Source organism: Oncorhynchus kisutch, linkage group LG27 (genome assembly GCF_002021735.2).
Source record: "Oncorhynchus kisutch isolate 150728-3 linkage group LG27, Okis_V2, whole genome shotgun sequence".
In the NCBI taxonomy this organism is placed as follows: domain Eukaryota; kingdom Metazoa; phylum Chordata; class Actinopteri; order Salmoniformes; family Salmonidae; genus Oncorhynchus; species Oncorhynchus kisutch.
In genome coordinates, this window is record NC_034200.2 from 39,767,766 (window position 1) to 39,787,622 (window position 19,857).

Below are 19,857 nucleotides of genomic sequence, written 5' to 3' on the forward strand. Positions count from 1 at the left end.
GATGTAACAGTTCAGTGTTGACCTGGACATCAGATGTAACAGTTCAGTGTTGACCTGGACATCAGATGTAACAGGCAGTATTGACCAGGACATCAGATGTAACAGGCAGTATTGACCAGGACATCAGATGTAACAGGCAGTATTGACCAGGACATCAGATGTAACAGGCCGTATTGACCAGGACATCAGATGTAACAGGCAGTATTGACCAGGACATCAGATGTAACAGGCAGTATTGACCAGGACATCAGATGTAACAGGCCGTATTGACCAGGACATCAGATGTAACAGGCAGTATTGACCAGGACATCAGATGTAACAGGCAGTATTGACCAGGACATCAGATGTAACAGGCAGTATTGACCAGGACATCAGATGTAACAGGCAGTATTGACCAGGACATCAGATGTAACAGGCAGTATTGACCAGGACATCAGATGTAACAGGCAGTATTGACCAGGACATCAGATGTAACAGGCAGTATTGACCAGGACATCAGATGTAACAGGCCGTATTGACCAGGACATCAGATGTAACAGGCAGTATTGACCAGGACATCAGATGTAACAGTTCAGTATTGACCAGGACATCAGATGTAACAGGCAGTATTGACCAGGACATCAGATGTAACAGGCAGTATTGACCAGGACATCAGATGTAACAGGCAGTATTGACCAGGACATCAGATGTAACAGGCAGTATTGACCAGGACATCAGATGTAACAGGCCGTATTGACCAGGACATCAGATGTAACAGGCAGTATTGACCAGGACATCAGATGTAACAGGCAGTATTGACCAGGACATCAGATGTAACAGGCAGTATTGACCAGGACATCAGATGTAACAGGCCGTATTGACCAGGACATCAGATGTACCAGGCCGTATTGACCAGGACATCATATGTAACAGGCAGTATTGAACAGGACATCAGATGTAACAGGCAGTATTGACCAGGACATCAGATGTAACAGGCAGTATTGACCAGGACATCAGATGTAAACAGGCAGTATTGACCAGGACATCAGATGTAACAGGCAGTATTGACCAGGACATCAGATGTAACAGGCAGTATTGACCAGGACATCAGATGTAACAGGCCGTATTGACCAGGACATCAGATGTAACAGGCAGTATTGACCAGGACATCAGATGTAACAGGCAGTATTGACCAGGACATCAGATGTAACAGGCAGTATTGACCAGGACATCAGATGTAACAGGCAGTATTGACCAGGACATCAGATGTAACAGGCCGTATTGACCAGGACATCAGATGTAACAGGCCGTATTGACCAGGACATCAGATGTAACAGGCAGTATTGAACAGGACATCAGATGTAACAGGCCGTATTGACCAGGACATCAGATGTAACAGGCAGTATTGAACAGGACATCAGATGTAACAGGCCGTATTGACCAGGACATCAGATGTAACAGGCCGTATTGACCAGGACATCAGATGTAACAGGCAGTATTGACCAGGACATCAGATGTAACAGGCAGTATTGACCAGGACATCAGATGTAACAGGCCGTATTGACCAGGACAGATGTAACAAGCAGTATTGACCAGGACATCAGATGTAACAGGCAGTATTGACCAGGACATCAGATGTAACAGGCAGTATTGACCAGGACATCAGATGTAACAGGCAGTATTGACCAGGACATCAGATGTAACAGGCAGTATTGACCAGGACATCAGATGTAACAGGCAGTATTGACCAGGACATCAGATGTAACAGGCAGTATTGACCAGGACATCAGATGTAACAGGCAGTATTGACCAGGACATCAGATGTAACAGGCAGTATTGACCAGGGCATCAGATGTAACAGGCAGTATTGACCAGGACATCAGATGTAACAGGCAGTATTGACCAGGACATCAGATGTAACAGGCAGTATTGACCAGGACATCAGATGTAACAGACAGTATTGACCAGGACATCAGATGTAACAGGCAGTATTGAACAGGACATCAGATGTAACAGGCCGTATTGACCAGGACATCAGATGTAACAGGCAGTATTGACCAGGACATCAGATGTAACAGGCAGTATTGACCAGGACATCAGATGTAACAGGCAGTATTGACCAGGACATCAGATGTAACAGGCCGTATTGACCAGGACATCAGATGTAACAGGCCGTATTGACCAGGACATCAGATGTAACAGGCCGTATTGACCAGGACATCAGATGTAACAGGCCGTATTGACCAGGACATCAGATGTAACAGGCCGTATTGACCAGGACATCAGATGTAACAGGCCGTATTGACCAGGACATCAGATGTAACAGGCCGTATTGACCAGGACATCAGATGTAACAGGCAGTATTGACCAGGACATCAGATGTAACAGGCAGTATTGACCAGGACATCAGATGTACAGGCCGTATTGACCAGGACATCAGATGTAACAGGCCGTATTGACCAGGACATCAGATGTAACAGGCAGTATTGACCAGGACATCAGATGTAACAGGCCGTATTGACCAGGACATCAGATGTAACAGGCAGTATTGACCAGGACATCAGATGTAACAGGCAGTGTTGACCAGGACATCAGATGTAACAGGCCGTATTGACCAGGACATCAGATGTAACAGGCAGTATTGACCAGGACATCAGATGTAACAGGCAGTATTGACCAGGACATCAGATGTAACAGGCAGTATTGACCAGGACATCAGATGTAACAGGCAGTATTGACCAGGACATCAGATGTAACAGGCAGTATTGACCAGGACATCAGATGTAACAGGCAGTATTGACCAGGACATCAGATGTAACAGGCAGTATTGACCAGGACATCAGATGTAACAGGCAGTATTGACCAGGACATCAGATGTAACAGGCAGTATTGACCAGGACATCAGATGTAACAGGCAGTATTGACCAGGACATCAGATGTAACAGGCAGTATTGACCAGGACATCAGATGTAACAGGCAGTATTGACCAGGACATCAGATGTAACAGGCAGTATTGACCAGGACATCAGATGTAACAGGCAGTATTGACCAGGACATCAGATGTAACAGGCAGTATTGACCAGGACATCAGATGTAACAGGCAGTATTGACCAGGACATCAGATGTAACAGGCAGTATTGACCAGGACATCAGATGTAACAGGCAGTATTGACCAGGACATCAGATGTAACAGGCAGTATTGACCAGGACATCAGATGTAACAGGCAGTATTGACCAGGACATCAGATGTAACAGGCAGTATTGACCAGGACATCAGATGTAACAGGCCGTATTGACCAGGACATCAGATGTAACAGGCCGTATTGACCAGGACATCAGATGTAACAGGCCGTATTGACCAGGACATCAGATGTAACAGGCCGTATTGACCAGGACATCAGATGTAACAGGCCGTATTGACCAGGACATCAGATGTAACAGGCCGTATTGACCAGGACATCAGATGTAACAGGCCGTATTGACCAGGACATCAGATGTAACAGGCAGTATTGACCAGGACATCAGATGTAACAGGCAGTATTGACCAGGACATCAGATGTAACAGGCCGTATTGACCAGGACATCAGATGTAACAGGCAGTATTGACCAGGACATCAGATGTAACAGGCCGTATTGACCAGGACATCAGATGTACCAGGCCGTATTGACCAGGACATCAGATGTAACAGGCCGTATTGACCAGGACATCAGATGTAACAGGCCGTATTGACCAGGACATCAGATGTAACAGGCCGTATTGACCAGGACATCAGATGTAACAGGCCGTATTGACCAGGACATCAGATGTAACAGGCCGTATTGACCAGGACATCAGATGTAACAGGCCGTATTGACCAGGACATCAGATGTAACAGGCAGTATTGACCAGGACATCAGATGTAACAGGCAGTATTGACCAGGACATCAGATGTAACAGGCCGTATTGACCAGGACATCAGATGTAACAGGCAGTATTGACCAGGACATCAGATGTAACAGGCCGTATTGACCAGGACATCAGATGTAACAGGCAGTATTGACCAGGACATCAGATGTAACAGGCAGTGTTGACCAGGACATCAGATGTAACAGGCCGTATTGACCAGGACAGATGTAACAGGCAGTATTGACCAGGACATCAGATGTAACAGGCAGTATTGACCAGGACATCAGATGTAACAGGCAGTATTGACCAGGACATCAGATGTAACAGGCAGTATTGACCAGGACATCAGATGTAACAGGCAGTATTGACCAGGACATCAGATGTAACAGGCAGTATTGACCAGGACATCAGATGTAACAGGCAGTATTGACCAGGACATCAGATGTAACAGGCAGTATTGACCAGGACATCAGATGTAACAGGCAGTATTGACCAGGACATCAGATGTAACAGGCCGTATTGACCAGGACATCAGATGTAACAGGCAGTATTGACCAGGACATCAGATGTAACAGGCAGTATTGACCAGGACATCAGATGTAACAGGCAGTATTGACCAGGACATCAGATGTAACAGGCAGTATTGACCAGGACATCAGATGTAACAGGCAGTATTGACCAGGACATCAGATGTAACAGGCCGTATTGACCAGGACATCAGATGTAACAGGCAGTATTGACCAGGACATCAGATGTAACAGGCAGTATTGACCAGGACATCAGATGTAACAGGCAGTATTGACCAGGACATCAGATGTAACAGGCAGTATTGACCAGGACATCAGATGTAACAGGCAGTATTGACCAGGACATCAGATGTAACAGGCCGTATTGACCAGGACATCAGATGTAACAGGCAGTATTGACCAGGACATCAGATGTAACAGGCAGTATTGACACAGAATTCAATGAATTGCAGATGGTGGGATTCTGTATAGTGCTTTGAGAGTATATTGGATTATGGACCAGCCTCTGCGTCTGTTTGTTCTGACATCATCATAGAACGTAGAAAGGAGGGGATACCTTGTCAGTTGCACAACTGAATGCATTCAACTGAAGTGTGTCTTCCTCTGAATCAGAGAGGTGCAGGGGGCTGCCATAATCGACATCCACGTCTTCGGCGCCCGGGGAACAGTGGGTTATAACTGCCTTGTTCAGAGGCGATTTTTACCTTGTCATCTCGGGGATTCGATCCAGCAACCTTTCGGTTACTGGCCCGACACTATAATATATTAAAACACATGTAGGTAACACTTTCCTGGTCTACCTTTCACACTCCTTCTGACATCAAAATAATAGTTATTTTCCCAATATACAATCTGGCACAGAGACACTGTAGAAATGATTTACAGACACACATATATAAAAACTGTTTTATTTGGGCTGTAGAAGAAGGAGACACGGCAATATGACATCATCCACAGTGGGGAGACTTCCTGCTTACAGACTTCAACAGTAATTCAATACGGCGCACTGTTGGGGTTTCCCCCCCCAACAAACCACCTCTGTTTCCCTAGAGCCACGCAAAGGGAGGAAAGAGATTGGTTGATGTAAAGTAATGCCTGCCTATGGTGGTGTGCCACGTCACGGACTGTGCGTCGTCGGGCAGGAACGTGGCCATTATCATTGGAAGTCTTGGCCAATGCTGTTGCTGGCTGTTGTTGTTGTTGTTTTCTGTTTCCCCAGCTGTGTGCGATGACATCACGGTTCAGACAAAGTGGGCCTCGCCGGGAGCGCTGGGTTTGGGCCGGGGTCTCAATCTTTGGTGCAGCGGTTTGGCCTCAGTGGGGCTGAGGTCCTCTGGGCTGCTGGGGGGAGGGGACCGGGGAGGTAGAAGGTCAGCGGAGGTCTCAACCTCAGGGTCAACACTAACAGAGCTGTCCACTGAGTCCTGTGGACAGTGTATGGGGAGGTTTGAGGTCTGAAGGGTGGCGGTGGTAACCATAGGGGTAGTGGAGGAAGTAATGGTGGAGGAATGGGAGGAAGCGAGGAGGAGGAGAGCAGTAGGAGAAGTCGGGGAAGAGGTTTTAACAGTAGGAGAGGTCGGGGAAGAGGTTTTAACAGTAGGAGAGGTCGGGGAAGAGGTTTTAACAGTAGGAGAGGTCAGGGAAGAGGTTTTAACAGTAGGAGAGGTCGGGGAAGAGGTTTTAACAGTAGGAGAGGTCAGGGAAGAGGTTTTAACAGTAGGAGAGGTCGGGGAAGAGGTTTTAACAGTAGGAGAGGTCGGGGAAGAGGTTTTAACAGTAGGAGAGGTCGGGGAAGAGGTTTTAACAGTAGGAGAAGAGGTTTTAACAGTAGAGATGGTCGGGGAAGAGGTTTTAACAGTAGGAGAGGTCGGGGAAGAGGTTTTAACAGTAGAGGTGGTCGGGGAAGAGGTTTTAACAGTAGGGGTTGGGGACATATTGATGGGGCTAGTGGTCCCAGAGGTACTTGATGATGGCCACCCTCTTGTGGCTGAAGAACCACCAGGAGGCTTGTAGAAGGTTCCGGGCGGAGGCTGCAGATTCCTTGGTTGTCTGAACGCTATGGGGGAGTTGGTAGAGGTTCTAGTCTCCCCACCACCTCCAGCAGCAGAGTTAGGCCTGTCCTTTGTCTCCTCTCTGTCTCTTCTGGACGTCTGGCCAGCCTTCCCCGATAACATGTAAGGGCTGTTGGTGAATATGGTGCCGACACTTCCACTGGATGGGAGAGCAGAGCTAGTCGGCCCAGATACGGATGGTTGTGTCGGCATCGTCGGCTGTGTTCCGGGGCCAGCACCGGCAGGCGGTAAATTAGCCATGATCATGGCGGTGCGCGGCGTGACATCATAGTGTTTGTACTTTCTGTCCCAGGTCCTACGCTGCACGGCCTGGGGATTGAAGGGTGTGATAAAGTAGGTACTGACCCTTGACCCCTCACCAATCCGAGGCGTTTCCTTCTCCGGCTCGGCCGACTCCGTGATGGAGTCAGCGGTGGGATCCAACATGGCGGCGTCGTTGGTGTTCTGGTTGTTCGTCTCAACGACCTGAGAGATGAGATTGTACTTAATTAATCCTCATGAAGGGAAATACTGCAGGTTTATCGTACTTACAGCCACAGAAATTAAAAAGAGCAATACTACACAACATTAAAAACCATCAGAAGACAATTCCAGTATATTTTCCTAAAAGAAAATATTAAAGTGATGTGTTCACCTGGGAGGGGGTGGGGAGGGGCAGGCGCTCCAAGGGCATGCTGATTGGTCGGAACAGTATTCTCGAGCGCTGGGAGCGAAGTTGGACCCGAGGGGCCGTAGAGGAGGTAGAGGAGGAGAGATTGATGCTGGGACGGCCAAACACAAGGGTAGACCTCTGCACCTATGGGACAAAACAGACAGAAATGAGCTTCGTTGCTGATTCCTAACTCTGACACTTTAGCAATGACGTTGAACCTGTTGATGTTGCAATGATGATTAATATGCACTGTCCTTCTGTCAAATACATTTCATAACTAACTAAGTCTCTCACTCAGAAACAAACCTTGGGAGCACCAGCAGCAGCAGAGCCGACGCCGTTGAGCCTCTCCAGGGCTGTTAACTCTCTCCTGTCTGGTCCAGTCCTTCCTGTCTTCTCCTCATCCAGGATATGAGAGGATGGGATGACCGACGAGTGTCTCTTGCAGACTTTGGTGCTCTGCTTGGTAACAGGGCAAAAGGGTTAGGAACGACTAAAGAACCACAACAAAGCCAAACAGTCAATTGATTCTTACCAAGGTGGTCAATCTTTAAATACAACCTTACCCGCCTCATACAACCTTTACCCGCCCGGTACAACCTTACCCGCCTCGTACAACCTTACCCGCCTCGTACAACCTTACCCACCCCGTACAACCTTACCCGCCCGGTACAACCTTACCCGCTCGGTACAACCTTACCCGCCTCGTACAACCTTACCCGCCTCGTACAACCTTACCCGCCTCGTACAACCTTACCCGCCTCGTACAACCTTACCCGCCCGGTACAACCTTACCCGCCCGGTACAACCTTACCCGCTCGGTACAACCTTACCCGCCTCGTACAACCTTACCCACCTCGTACAACCTTACCCGCCTCGTACAACCTTACCCACCTCGTACAACCTTACCCGCCTCGTACAACCTTACCCGCCCGGTTCAACCTTACCCGCCCGGTACAACCATACCCGCCCGGTACAAACTTACCCGCCCGGTACAACCTTACCCGCCCGGTACAACCTTTACCCGCCTCGTACAACCTTACCTGCCTCGTACAATTGCCACCTTTGATTGATATAATAAATAACCCCTTAATTAAGTGATGTGGGTTTCCTCAGACTCCAGTTCATCTCCTCTGCAATGGGTCGGACTTTGCAGAAATGATTGACTCATTCAAGACACTTGGACCTCCTCACCTCCTTGATGTCGAGGAGGGAGACGGAGCGAAGGCTGAGTCTCTGCTCCTCCTGAAGGGTGAGTCGGGTGGAGGTCTGGTCCGCCATGGAGGAGACGGGGCTGGCCACGTCAAAGATCATCTGGAAGTGACGTACCAGCAACTCCACCATCAGTGACTGGGAGGATAAACGTCATCAAGAAATAAAGGAGCAAAAAACTAAGGTGATCATTTTGATTTATAAAAGGTCACAGGTCACTTATCATAACAATACATTTAATTTATATAGCGCTTTTCATTACAAGAGTTATTGATAGGTCATAGACTGGATAACGAAATGATAAGTCCCCAGGTACACACCTGGTAAGGGTAATCAACCAGAGAAGACAGGGAAACCTCTGCATCAGTCTGTCGTGGTTTGACCAGCGTAGGGCCGAAAATAATACCCAGATTACTGGCTGTCATCTTGTTTTCCTCCGCCTGCTCTGTCACTCTGAGAGAAGAGGTACATATTAATACAATATTAACAGATTAAGAATAACAATATATAAAATAATATTTACAGATGAAGGATATGACTTCCTAATATGAGTCTCTGGGGGAGGGGAGAGATTGGTGTCGACTATAGACAGTCAGGAAGGGATACTGCTTGATGTGTTCCCTGTTACAGCCTTTTCCTCACCAATCTACATAATATACACAATGAAAGTGATTTTTTTCCCTCACATTTATTAAAAATGAAGAGAAACAAAACAGAAATATCTCATTTACATAAGTATTCACACCCCTGAGTCAAAACATGTTAGAATCACCTTTGACAGCGGTTACAGCTGTGAGTCTTTATGGGTAAGTTTCTAAGAGCTGTGAGTCTTTCTGAGTAAGTCCCTAAGAGCTATGAGTCTTTATGGGTAAGTCTCTTAAGAGCTTTTACACACCTGGATTGTACAATATCACATTATTCTTTAAAAAAAATATTCAAGCTCTGTCAAGTTTGTATTGTTGATCATTTTTTGGCAGCTATTTTCAGCTCCTGCCATAGATTTTCAAGCAGGAACACCTGGCCCGGAGTTTCTAAACCACTGAGGTAGCAGGAACACCTGGCCCCAGAGTTTCTAATCCACTGAGGTAGCAGGAACACCTGGCCCGGAGTTCCTAAACCACTGAGGTAGCAGGAACACCTGGCCCCGGAGTTTCTAAACCACTGAGGTAGCAGGAACACCTGGCCCCAGAGTTTCTAATCCACTGAGGTAGCAGGAACACCTGGCCCCAGAGCTTCTAAACCACTGAGGTAGCAGGAACACCTGGCCCCAGAGTTTCTAAACCACTGAGGTAGCAGGAACACCTGGCCCCAGAGTTTCTAATCCACTGAGGTAGCAGGAACACCTGGCCCCAGAGCTTCTAAACCACTGAGGTAGCAGGAACACCTGGCCCCAGAGTTTCTAAACCACTGAGGTAGCAGGAACACCTGGCCCCAGAGTTTCTAAACCACTGAGGTAGCAGGAACACCTGGCCCCAGAGCTTCTAAACCACTGAGGTAGCAGGAACACCTGGCCCCAGAGTTTCTAAACCACTGAGGTAGCAGGAACACCTGGCCCCAGAGTTTCTAATCCACTGAGGTAGCAGGAACACCTGGCCCCAGAGCTTCTAAACCACTGAGGTAGCAGGAACACCTGGCCCCAGAGTTTCTAAACCACTGAGGTAGCAGGAACACCTGGCCCCAGAGTTTCTAAACCACTGAGGTAGCAGGAACACCTGGCCCCAGAGCTTCTAAACCACTGAGGTAGCAGGAACACCTGGCCCCAGAGTTTCTAAACCACTGAGGTAGCAGGAACACCTGGCCCCAGAGTTTCTAAACCACTGAGGTAGCAGGAACACCTGGCCCCAGAGTTTCTAAACTATTGAACCATCTTCGATATCACCGTTCATACTAATAGTTAGTCAGCGTAACTCTGCTAGTCGTCCTGTAACACGATGTATACTGTCTTCAAATATAAAAAGGTAAGACATGCCAGCAAAGGCAGAATGATGTTGTGGTTGTGCAGAACACTATCCCAGCACCAATGGCAACGATTTGGAACGCTATGACTACCGTAAAGCACTGGAGGGGATAGTTGGACCCATCTCTGTAGGAGATGGCTTGCCACTGGCAGTTTGTGAAAAAGTGTTGGACTCTTCTTAGAAGATACTAGAAAACGAAGCTGTGAATTTGAGAGAAAAGGAGGTTTATTATCGAGAAAGAGAATATTCATATGGCACAAGCCAACCGAGTTGCACACAAACACAAATAGATAGTGATGGACAGAGAGATCAGCCAATTAAAACCATACTGGCCCCTGGATGGGGGAGGTTCTAAGGGTTGTCCTAGATAGTGATGGACAGAGAGATCAGCCAATTAAAACAATACTGGCCCCTGGATTGGGGAGGTTCTAAGGGTTGTCCTAGATAGTGATGGACAGAGAGATCAGCTAATTAAAACAATATTGGCCCCTGGATGCGGCACACTAAAGGGGAGGATCTAAGGGTTGAGCTAGATGGTGATGGACAGAGAAAGATCAGCCAATTAAAACCAGCGGTTGTTTTATCCGCTCCTGCCATAGGCTTCCAGTCAAGTCCCGTTCGACAGAGGCTGGTGGGCGAGATTATGGCTATTGAGGCAATCTCCATTTTGAAGTAGCCCAAATGTGCATGTGTTTTCTTTTCCTACAACTTCCATGAGTTGGTAAATAAACCTGAAAGGGTGCACACTGCCCCCTGGAGGGTGTTGTCTGAACAGGTATAAAGACCAGGGTGGTGATTTACTGCCCCCTGGAGGGTGTTGTCTGAACAGGCATAAAGACCAGGATGGTGATTGGCTAATCCCTCCTGATGACCTGGATGGAATTATGTGATCCTTCCTTAACACATAAGAAGTCCCACCCAGTTGACTACTTCAAAATGGTGAAAGTCTTCAATGGTGCTGCCCATGCTAAAACTGGCTTTGTCCTCTATATACTATAAATAAAGGGAACACTAAAATAACACATCCTAGATCTGAATGAATGAAATATTCTTATTAAATACTTTTTTCATTACATAGTTGAATGTGCTGACAACAAAATCACACAAATGATCAATGGAAATCAAATTTATCAACCCATGGAGGTCTGGATTTGGAGTCACACTCAAAATTAAAGTGGAAAACCACACTACAGGCTGATCCAACTTTGACGTAATGTCCTTATAAAACAAGTCAAAATAAGGCTCAGTAGTGTGTGTGGCCTCCACGTGCCTGTATGACCTCCCTACAATGCCTGGGCATGCTCCTGCTGAGGTGGCGGATGGTCTCCTGAGGGATCTCCTCCCAGACCTGGACTAAAGCATCCGCCAACTCCTGGACAGTCTGTGGTGCAACGTGGCGTTGGTGGATGGAGCGAGACATGATGTCCCAGATGTGCTCAATTGGATTCAGGTCTGGGGAAGGGTCGGGCCAGTCCATAGCATCAATACCTTCCTCTTGCAGGAACTGCTGACACACTCTAGCCACATGAGGTCTAGCATTGTCTTGCATTAGGAGGAACCCAGGGCCAACCGCACCAGCATATGGTCTCACAAGGGGTCTGAGGATCTCATCTCGGTACCTAATGGCAGTCAGGCTACCTCTGGCGAGCACATGGAGGGCTGTGCGGCCGCCCAAAGAAATGCCACCCCACACCATGACTGACCCACCGCCAAACCGGTCATGCTGGAGGATGTTGCAGGCAGCAGAACGTTCTCCACGGCGTCTCCAGACTCTCACGTCTGTCAAATCAAATCAAATTTTATTTGTCACATACACATGGTTAGCAGATGTTAATGCGAGTGTAGCGAAATGCTTGTGCTTCTAGTTCCGACAATGCAGTAATAACCAACAAGTAATCTAACTAACAATTCCAAAACTACTGTCTTATACACACACACAAGTGTAAGGGGATAAAGAATATGTACATAAAGATATATGAATGAGTGATGGTACAGAGCGGCATAGGCAAGATACAGTAGATGGTATCGAGTACAGTATATACATATGAGATGAGTATGTAAACAAAGTGGCATAGTTAAAGTGGCTAGTGATACATGTATTACATAAGGATGCAGTAGATGATAGAGTACAGTATATACATATACATATGAGATGAATAATGTAGGGTATGTAAACATTATATTAGGTAGCATTGTTTAAAGTGGCTAGTGATATATTTGACATCATTTCCCATCAATTCCCATTATTAAAGTGGCTGGAGTTGAGTCAGTGTGTTGGCAGCAGCCACTCAATGTTAGTGGTGGCTGTTTAACAGTCTGATGGCCTTGAGATAGAAGCTGTTTTTCAGTCTCTCGGTCCCAGGTTTGATGCACCTGTACTGACCTCGCCTTCTGGATGATAGCGGGGTGAACAGGCAGTGGCTCAGGTGGTTGTTGTCCTTGATGATCTTTATGGCCTTCCTGTAACATCGGGTTGTGTAGGGGTCCTGGAGGGCAGGTAGTTTGCCCCCGGTGATGCGTTGTGCAGACCTCACTACCCTCTGGAGAGCCTTACGGTTGTGGGCGGAGCAGTTGCCATACCAGGCGGTGATACAGCCCGCCAGGATGCTCTCGATTGTGCATCTGTAGAAGTTTGTGAGTGCTTTTGGTGACAAGCCACATTTCTTCAGCCTCCTGAGGTTGAAGAGGCGCTTCTGCGCCTTCTTCACGATGCTGTCTGTGTGGGTGGACCAATTCAGTTTGTCTGTGATGTGTATGCCGAGGAACTTAAAACTTGCTACCCTCTCCACTACTGTTCCATCGATGTGGATAGGGGGGTGTTCCCTCTGCTGTTTCCTGAAGTTCACAATCATCTCCTTAGTTTTGTTGACGTTGAGTGTGAGGTTATTTTCCTGACACCACACTCCGAGGGCCCTCACCTCCTCCCTGTAGGCCGTCTCGTCGTTGTTGGTAATCAAGCCTACCACTGTTGTGTCCGCAAACTTGATGATTGAGTTGGAGGCGTGCGTGGCCACGCAGTCGTGGGTGAACAGGGAGTACAGGAGAGGGCTCAGAACGCACCCTTGTGGGGCCCCAGTGTTGAGGATCAGCGGGGTGGAGATGTTGTTGCCTACCCTCACCACCTGGGGGTGGCCCGTCAGGAAGTCCAGTACCCAGTTGCACAGGGTGGGGTCGAGACCCAGGGTCTCGAGCTTGATGACGAGCGTGGAGGGTACTATGGTGTCACATGTGCTCAGTGTGAACCTGCTTTCATCTGTGAAGAGCACAGGGTGCCAGTGGCGAATTTGCCAATCTTGGTGTTCTCTGGCAAATGCCAAACGTCCTGCACGGTGTTGGGCTGTAAGCACAACCCCCACCTGTGGACGTCGGGCCCTCATACCACCCTCATGGAGTCTGTTTCTGACCGTTTGAGCAGACACATGCACATTTGTGGCCTGCTGGAGGTCATTTTGCAGGGCTCTGGCAGTGCTCCTCCTGCTCCTCCTTGCACAAAGGCGGAGGTAGTGGTTCTGCTGCTGGGTTGTTGCCCTCCTACGGCCTCCTCCACGTCTCCTGATGTACTGGCCTGTTTCCTGGTAGCGCCTCCATAGTCTGGACACTACGCTGACAGACACAGCAAACCTTCTTGCCACAGCTCGCATTGATGTTCCATCCTGGATGAGCTGCACTACCTGAGCCACTTGTGTGGGTTGTAGACTCCGTCTCATGCTACCACTAGAGTGAAAGCACCGCCAGCATTCAAAAGTGACCAAAACATCAGCCAGGAAGCATAGGAACTGAGAAGTGGTCTGTGGTCCCCACCTGCAGAACCTCTCCTTTATTGGGGGTGTGTTGTTAATTGCCTATAATTTCCACATGTTGTCTATTCCATTTGCACAACAGCATGTGAAATTTATTGTCAATCAGTGTTGCTTCCTACGTGGACAGTTTGATTTCACAGAAGTGTGATTGACCTGGAGTTACATTGTGTTGTTTAAGTGTTCCATTTATTTTTTTGAGCAGTATATATATATATATATATATATCTATGGTTCCAGCATGCACGTCTTGTCTGCACAAGTTCCTGTGTCAGTCAGAACAGGGCATATATATATATATATATATTGAGATGGCAACATTGTATCTGTGCCATTGAGTACATTTCCTTATTTTTATGTTTGAAAAGTCTGAAATCAAATCTTGTCATTAATTTATTGTAGCCACTAGATGGCGGTGATACAGCTTGGCTAACCCATTTGAAGAAGACGATGTTCTCTGATCATTGGCTGATCACTCTCAACCAATAGGAAACCCTCACCCAGTTGACTACTTTAAAATGGTGGAAGCCCATGCATAAACAGGTTATTTCCATATAATGATCTCTTATACATCTCTATGGAACAGGGAAGCGAGTCATTGCCTTATCCGATGACGGCACGGCCTTATCAGCTTGCTACCCTAGCGTCAACATCCCCGGCAGACAAAGTAGTAGCTAGCTAGATGGAGAACGCAGAAGTTATTTTTAAGGAGTGCATTTTGCAAGTTTACATCATCTACCTTCACTAAAACCACTGCAAAGGTTTTGTATCGGAAATGTCCAAGAGAATCCGACATCCTCCCCCAAAAACACATAAATGACTCGAGGCCTCCCACGCAGAAGCTACTTTCTGTCTCTAACACAACAACTGAAATTAAATAGGAATGTATTTTATCAAACTAAAACTGAATAAAACCTAGTTAATGAAGTCAGAAAACTGAAAATAAAACATTTTTTTTATAAACGATTCTAAATACAATCAAATATAAAAACACAAAACTACAATAACCTTGGTTTGGTATGTGTGTGCCTTTGTGCATTTCTACCCATATCTTACCTGTGTAGGTGAGCTACGAGGAAAGGGTTCTGTAGTGTGTAGGTGAGCTATGAGGAAAGGGTTCTGTAGTGTGTAGGTGAGCTACGAGGAAAGGGTTCTGTAGTGTGTAGGTGAGCTACGAGGAAAGGGTTCTGTAGTGTGTAGGTATATACCCATCTCTTACCTGTGTAGGTGTGCGATGAGGAAAGGGTTCTGTAGTGTGTAGGTGAGCTACGAGGAAAGGGTTCTGTAGTGTGTAGGTGAGCTATGAGGAAAGGGTTCTGTAGTGTGTAGGAGAGCTATGAGGAAAGGGTTCTGTAGTGTGTAGGTGAGCTATGAGGAAAGGGTTCTGTAGTGTGTAGGAGAGCTACGAGGAAAGGGTTCTGTAGTGTGTAGGTGAGCTACGAGGAAAGGGTTCTGTAGTGTGTAGGAGAGCTACGAGGAAAGGGTTCTGTAGTGTGTAGGTGAGCTACGAGGAAAGGGTTCTGTAGTGTGTAGGTGAGCTACGAGGAAAGGGTTCTGTAGTGTGTAGGTGAGCTACGAGGAAAGGGTTCTGTAGTGTGTAGGTGAGCTACGAGGAAAGGGTTCTGTAGTGTGTAGGTGAGCTACGAGGAAAGGGTTCTGTAGTGTGTAGGTGAGCTACGAGGAAAGGGTTCTGTAGTGTGTAGGTGAGCTACGAGGAAAGGGTTCTGTAGTGTGTAGGTGAGCTACGAGGAAAGGGTTCTGTAGTGTGTAGGTGAGCTACGAGGAAAGGGTTCTGTAGTGTGTAGGTGAGCTACGAGGAAAGGGTTCTGTAGTGTGTAGGAGAGCTATGAGGAAAGGGTTCTGTAGTGTGTAGGAGAGCTACGAGGAAAGGGTTCTGTAGTGTGTAGGAGAGCTACGAGGAAAGGGTTCTGTAGTGTGTAGGAGAGCTACGAGGAAAGGGTTCTGTAGTGTGTAGGAGAGCTACGAGGAAAGGGTTCTGTAGTGTGTAGGTGAGCTACGAGGAAAGGGTTCTGTAGTGTGTAGGTGAGCTACGAGGAAAGGGTTCTGTAGTGTGTAGGTGAGCTACGAGGAAAGGGTTCTGTAGTGTGTAGGAGAGCTACGAGGAAAGGGTTCTGTAGTGTGTAGGTGAGCTACGAGGAAAGGGTTCTGTAGTGTGTAGGTGAGCTATGAGGAAAGGGTTCTGTAGTGTGTAGGTGAGCTATGAGGAAAGGGTTCTGTAGTGTGTAGGTATATACCCATCTCTTACCTGTGTAGGTGAGCTACGAGGAAAGGGTTCTGTAGTGTGTAGGAGAGCTATGAGGAAAGGGTTCTGTAGTGTGTAGGTGAGCTACGAGGAAAGGGTTCTGTAGTGTGTAGGTGAGCTACGAGGAAAGGGTTCTGTAGTGTGTAGGTGAGCTACGAGGAAAGGGTTCTGTAGTGTGTAGGAGAGCTACGAGGAAAGGGTTCTGTAGTGTGTAGGTGAGCTACGAGGAAAGGGTTCTGTAGTGTGTAGGTGAGCTATGAGGAAAGGGTTCTGTAGTGTGTAGGTATATACCCATCTCTTACCTGTGTAGGTGAGCTACGAGGAAAGGGTTCTGTAGTGTGTAGGAGAGCTATGAGGAAAGGGTTCTGTAGTGTGTAGGTGAGCTATGAGGAAAGGGTTCTGTAGTGTGTAGGTGAGCTATGAGGAAAGGGTTCTGTAGTGTGTAGGAGAGCTATGAGGGAAAGGGTTCTGTAGTGTGTAGGAGAGCTATGAGGAAAGGGTTCTGTAGTGTGTAGGTGAGCTACGAGGAAAGGGTTCTGTAGTGTGTAGGTGAGCTATGAGGAAAGGGTTCTGTAGTGTGTAGGAGAGCTATGAGGAAAGGGTTCTGTAGTGTGTAGGAGAGCTATGAGGAAAGGGTTCTGTAGTGTGTAGGTGAGCTATGAGGAAAGGGTTCTGTAGTGTGTAGGAGAGCTACGAGGAAAGGGTTCTGTAGTGTGTAGGTGAGCTACGAGGAAAGGGTTCTGTAGTGTGTAGGTATATACCCATCTCTTACCTGTGTAGGTGAGCTACGAGGAAAGGGTTCTGTAGTGTGTAGGAGAGCTATGAGGAAAGGGTTCTGTAGTGTGTAGGTGAGCTACGAGGAAAGGGTTCTGTAGTGTGTAGGTGAGCTACGAGGAAAGGGTTCTGTAGTGTGTAGGTGAGCTACGAGGAAAGGGTTCTGTAGTGTGTAGGAGAGCTACGAGGAAAGGGTTCTGTAGTGTGTAGGTGAGCTACGAGGAAAGGGTTCTGTAGTGTGTAGGTGAGCTATGAGGAAAGGGTTCTGTAGTGTGTAGGTATATACCCATCTCTTACCTGTGTAGGTGAGCTACGAGGAAAGGGTTCTGTAGTGTGTAGGAGAGCTATGAGGAAAGGGTTCTGTAGTGTGTAGGTGAGCTATGAGGAAAGGGTTCTGTAGTGTGTAGGTGAGCTATGAGGAAAGGGTTCTGTAGTGTGTAGGAGAGCTATGAGGGAAAGGGTTCTGTAGTGTGTAGGAGAGCTATGAGGAAAGGGTTCTGTAGTGTGTAGGTGAGCTACGAGGAAAGGGTTCTGTAGTGTGTAGGTGAGCTATGAGGAAAGGGTTCTGTAGTGTGTAGGAGAGCTATGAGGAAAGGGTTCTGTAGTGTGTAGGAGAGCTATGAGGAAAGGGTTCTGTAGTGTGTAGGTGAGCTATGAGGAAAGGGTTCTGTAGTGTGTAGGAGAGCTACGAGGAAAGGGTTCTGTAGTGTGTAGGTGAGCTACGAGGAAAGGGTTCTGTAGTGTGTAGGTGAGCTACGAGGAAAGGGTTCTGTAGTGTGTAGGAGAGCTACGAGGAAAGGGTTCTGTAGTGTGTAGGTGAGCTACGAGGAAAGGGTTCTGTAGTGTGTAGGTGAGCTACGAGGAAAGGGTTCTGTAGTGTGTAGGTGAGCTACGAGGAAAGGGTTCTGTAGTGTGTAGGTGAGCTACGAGGAAAGGGTTCTGTAGTGTGTAGGAGAGCTACGAGGAAAGGGTTCTGTAGTGTGTAGGAGAGCTACGAGGAAAGGGTTCTGTAGTGTGTAGGTGAGCTACGAGGAAAGGGTTCTGTAGTGTGTAGGTGAGCTATGAGGAAAGGGTTCTGTAGTGTGTAGGTGAGCTACGAGGAAAGGGTTCTGTAGTGTGTAGGTGAGCTATGAGGAAAGGGTTCTGTAGTGTGTAGGTGAGCTACGAGGAAAGGGTTCTGTAGTGTGTAGGTGAGCTACGAGGAAAGGGTTCTGTAGTGTGTAGGTGAGCTATGAGGAAAGGGTTCTGTAGTGTGTAGGTGAGCTACGAGGAAAGGGTTCTGTAGTGTGTAGGTGAGCTACGAGGAAAGGGTTCTGTAGTGTGTAGGTGAGCTACGAGGAAAGGGTTCTGTAGTGTGTAGGTGAGCTACGAGGAAAGGGTTCTGTAGTGTGTAGGAGAGCTACGAGGAAAGGGTTCTGTAGTGTGTAGGTGAGCTACGAGGAAAGGGTTCTGTAGTGTGTAGGTGAGCTATGAGGAAAGGGTTCTGTAGTGTGTAGGTGAGCTATGAGGAAAGGGTTCTGTAGTGTGTAGGTATATACCCATCTCTTACCTGTGTAGGTGAGCTACGAGGAAAGGGTTCTGTAGTGTGTAGGAGAGCTATGAGGAAAGGGTTCTGTAGTGTGTAGGTGAGCTACGAGGAAAGGGTTCTGTAGTGTGTAGGTGAGCTACGAGGAAAGGGTTCTGTAGTGTGTAGGTGAGCTACGAGGAAAGGGTTCTGTAGTGTGTAGGAGAGCTACGAGGAAAGGGTTCTGTAGTGTGTAGGTGAGCTACGAGGAAAGGGTTCTGTAGTGTGTAGGTGAGCTATGAGGAAAGGGTTCTGTAGTGTGTAGGTATATACCCATCTCTTACCTGTGTAGGTGAGCTACGAGGAAAGGGTTCTGTAGTGTGTAGGAGAGCTATGAGGAAAGGGTTCTGTAGTGTGTAGGTGAGCTATGAGGAAAGGGTTCTGTAGTGTGTAGGTGAGCTATGAGGAAAGGGTTCTGTAGTGTGTAGGAGAGCTATGAGGGAAAGGGTTCTGTAGTGTGTAGGAGAGCTATGAGGAAAGGGTTCTGTAGTGTGTAGGTGAGCTACGAGGAAAGGGTTCTGTAGTGTGTAGGTGAGCTATGAGGAAAGGGTTCTGTAGTGTGTAGGAGAGCTATGAGGAAAGGGTTCTGTAGTGTGTAGGAGAGCTATGAGGAAAGGGTTCTGTAGTGTGTAGGTGAGCTATGAGGAAAGGGTTCTGTAGTGTGTAGGAGAGCTACGAGGAAAGGGTTCTGTAGTGTGTAGGTGAGCTACGAGGAAAGGGTTCTGTAGTGTGTAGGTATATACCCATCTCTTACCTGTGTAGGTGAGCTACGAGGAAAGGGTTCTGTAGTGTGTAGGAGAGCTATGAGGAAAGGGTTCTGTAGTGTGTAGGTGAGCTACGAGGAAAGGGTTCTGTAGTGTGTAGGTGAGCTACGAGGAAAGGGTTCTGTAGTGTGTAGGTGAGCTACGAGGAAAGGGTTCTGTAGTGTGTAGGAGAGCTACGAGGAAAGGGTTCTGTAGTGTGTAGGTGAGCTACGAGGAAAGGGTTCTGTAGTGTGTAGGTGAGCTATGAGGAAAGGGTTCTGTAGTGTGTAGGTATATACCCATCTCTTACCTGTGTAGGTGAGCTACGAGGAAAGGGTTCTGTAGTGTGTAGGAGAGCTATGAGGAAAGGGTTCTGTAGTGTGTAGGTGAGCTATGAGGAAAGGGTTCTGTAGTGTGTAGGTGAGCTATG

General features: G+C 47.5%; 1 protein-coding gene across 4 annotated transcripts in view; it reads right to left on the bottom strand.

Annotated features, from left to right (window-relative positions):
• Nucleotides 1-5,284: 5,284 nt before the first annotated feature.
• LOC109882480 (rho GTPase-activating protein 29) overlaps nt 5,285-19,857 on the bottom strand; it is a 71,835-nt gene continuing 57,262 nt past the window's right edge. For all 4 annotated transcript variants that reach the window (XM_031806671.1, XM_031806672.1, XM_031806674.1 and 1 more), the window contains 5 exons: nt 8,649-8,781; nt 8,311-8,466; nt 7,423-7,575; nt 7,099-7,260; nt 5,285-6,929 (listed from right to left, as the gene is read on the bottom strand). In XM_031806671.1, the coding sequence (XP_031662531.1) occupies nt 5,634-6,929; nt 7,099-7,260; nt 7,423-7,575; nt 8,311-8,466; nt 8,649-8,781 (1,900 nt within the window). In that variant the 3' untranslated portion in view covers nt 5,285-5,633. The remainder of the gene's footprint in view (nt 6,930-7,098; nt 7,261-7,422; nt 7,576-8,310; nt 8,467-8,648; nt 8,782-19,857) is intronic.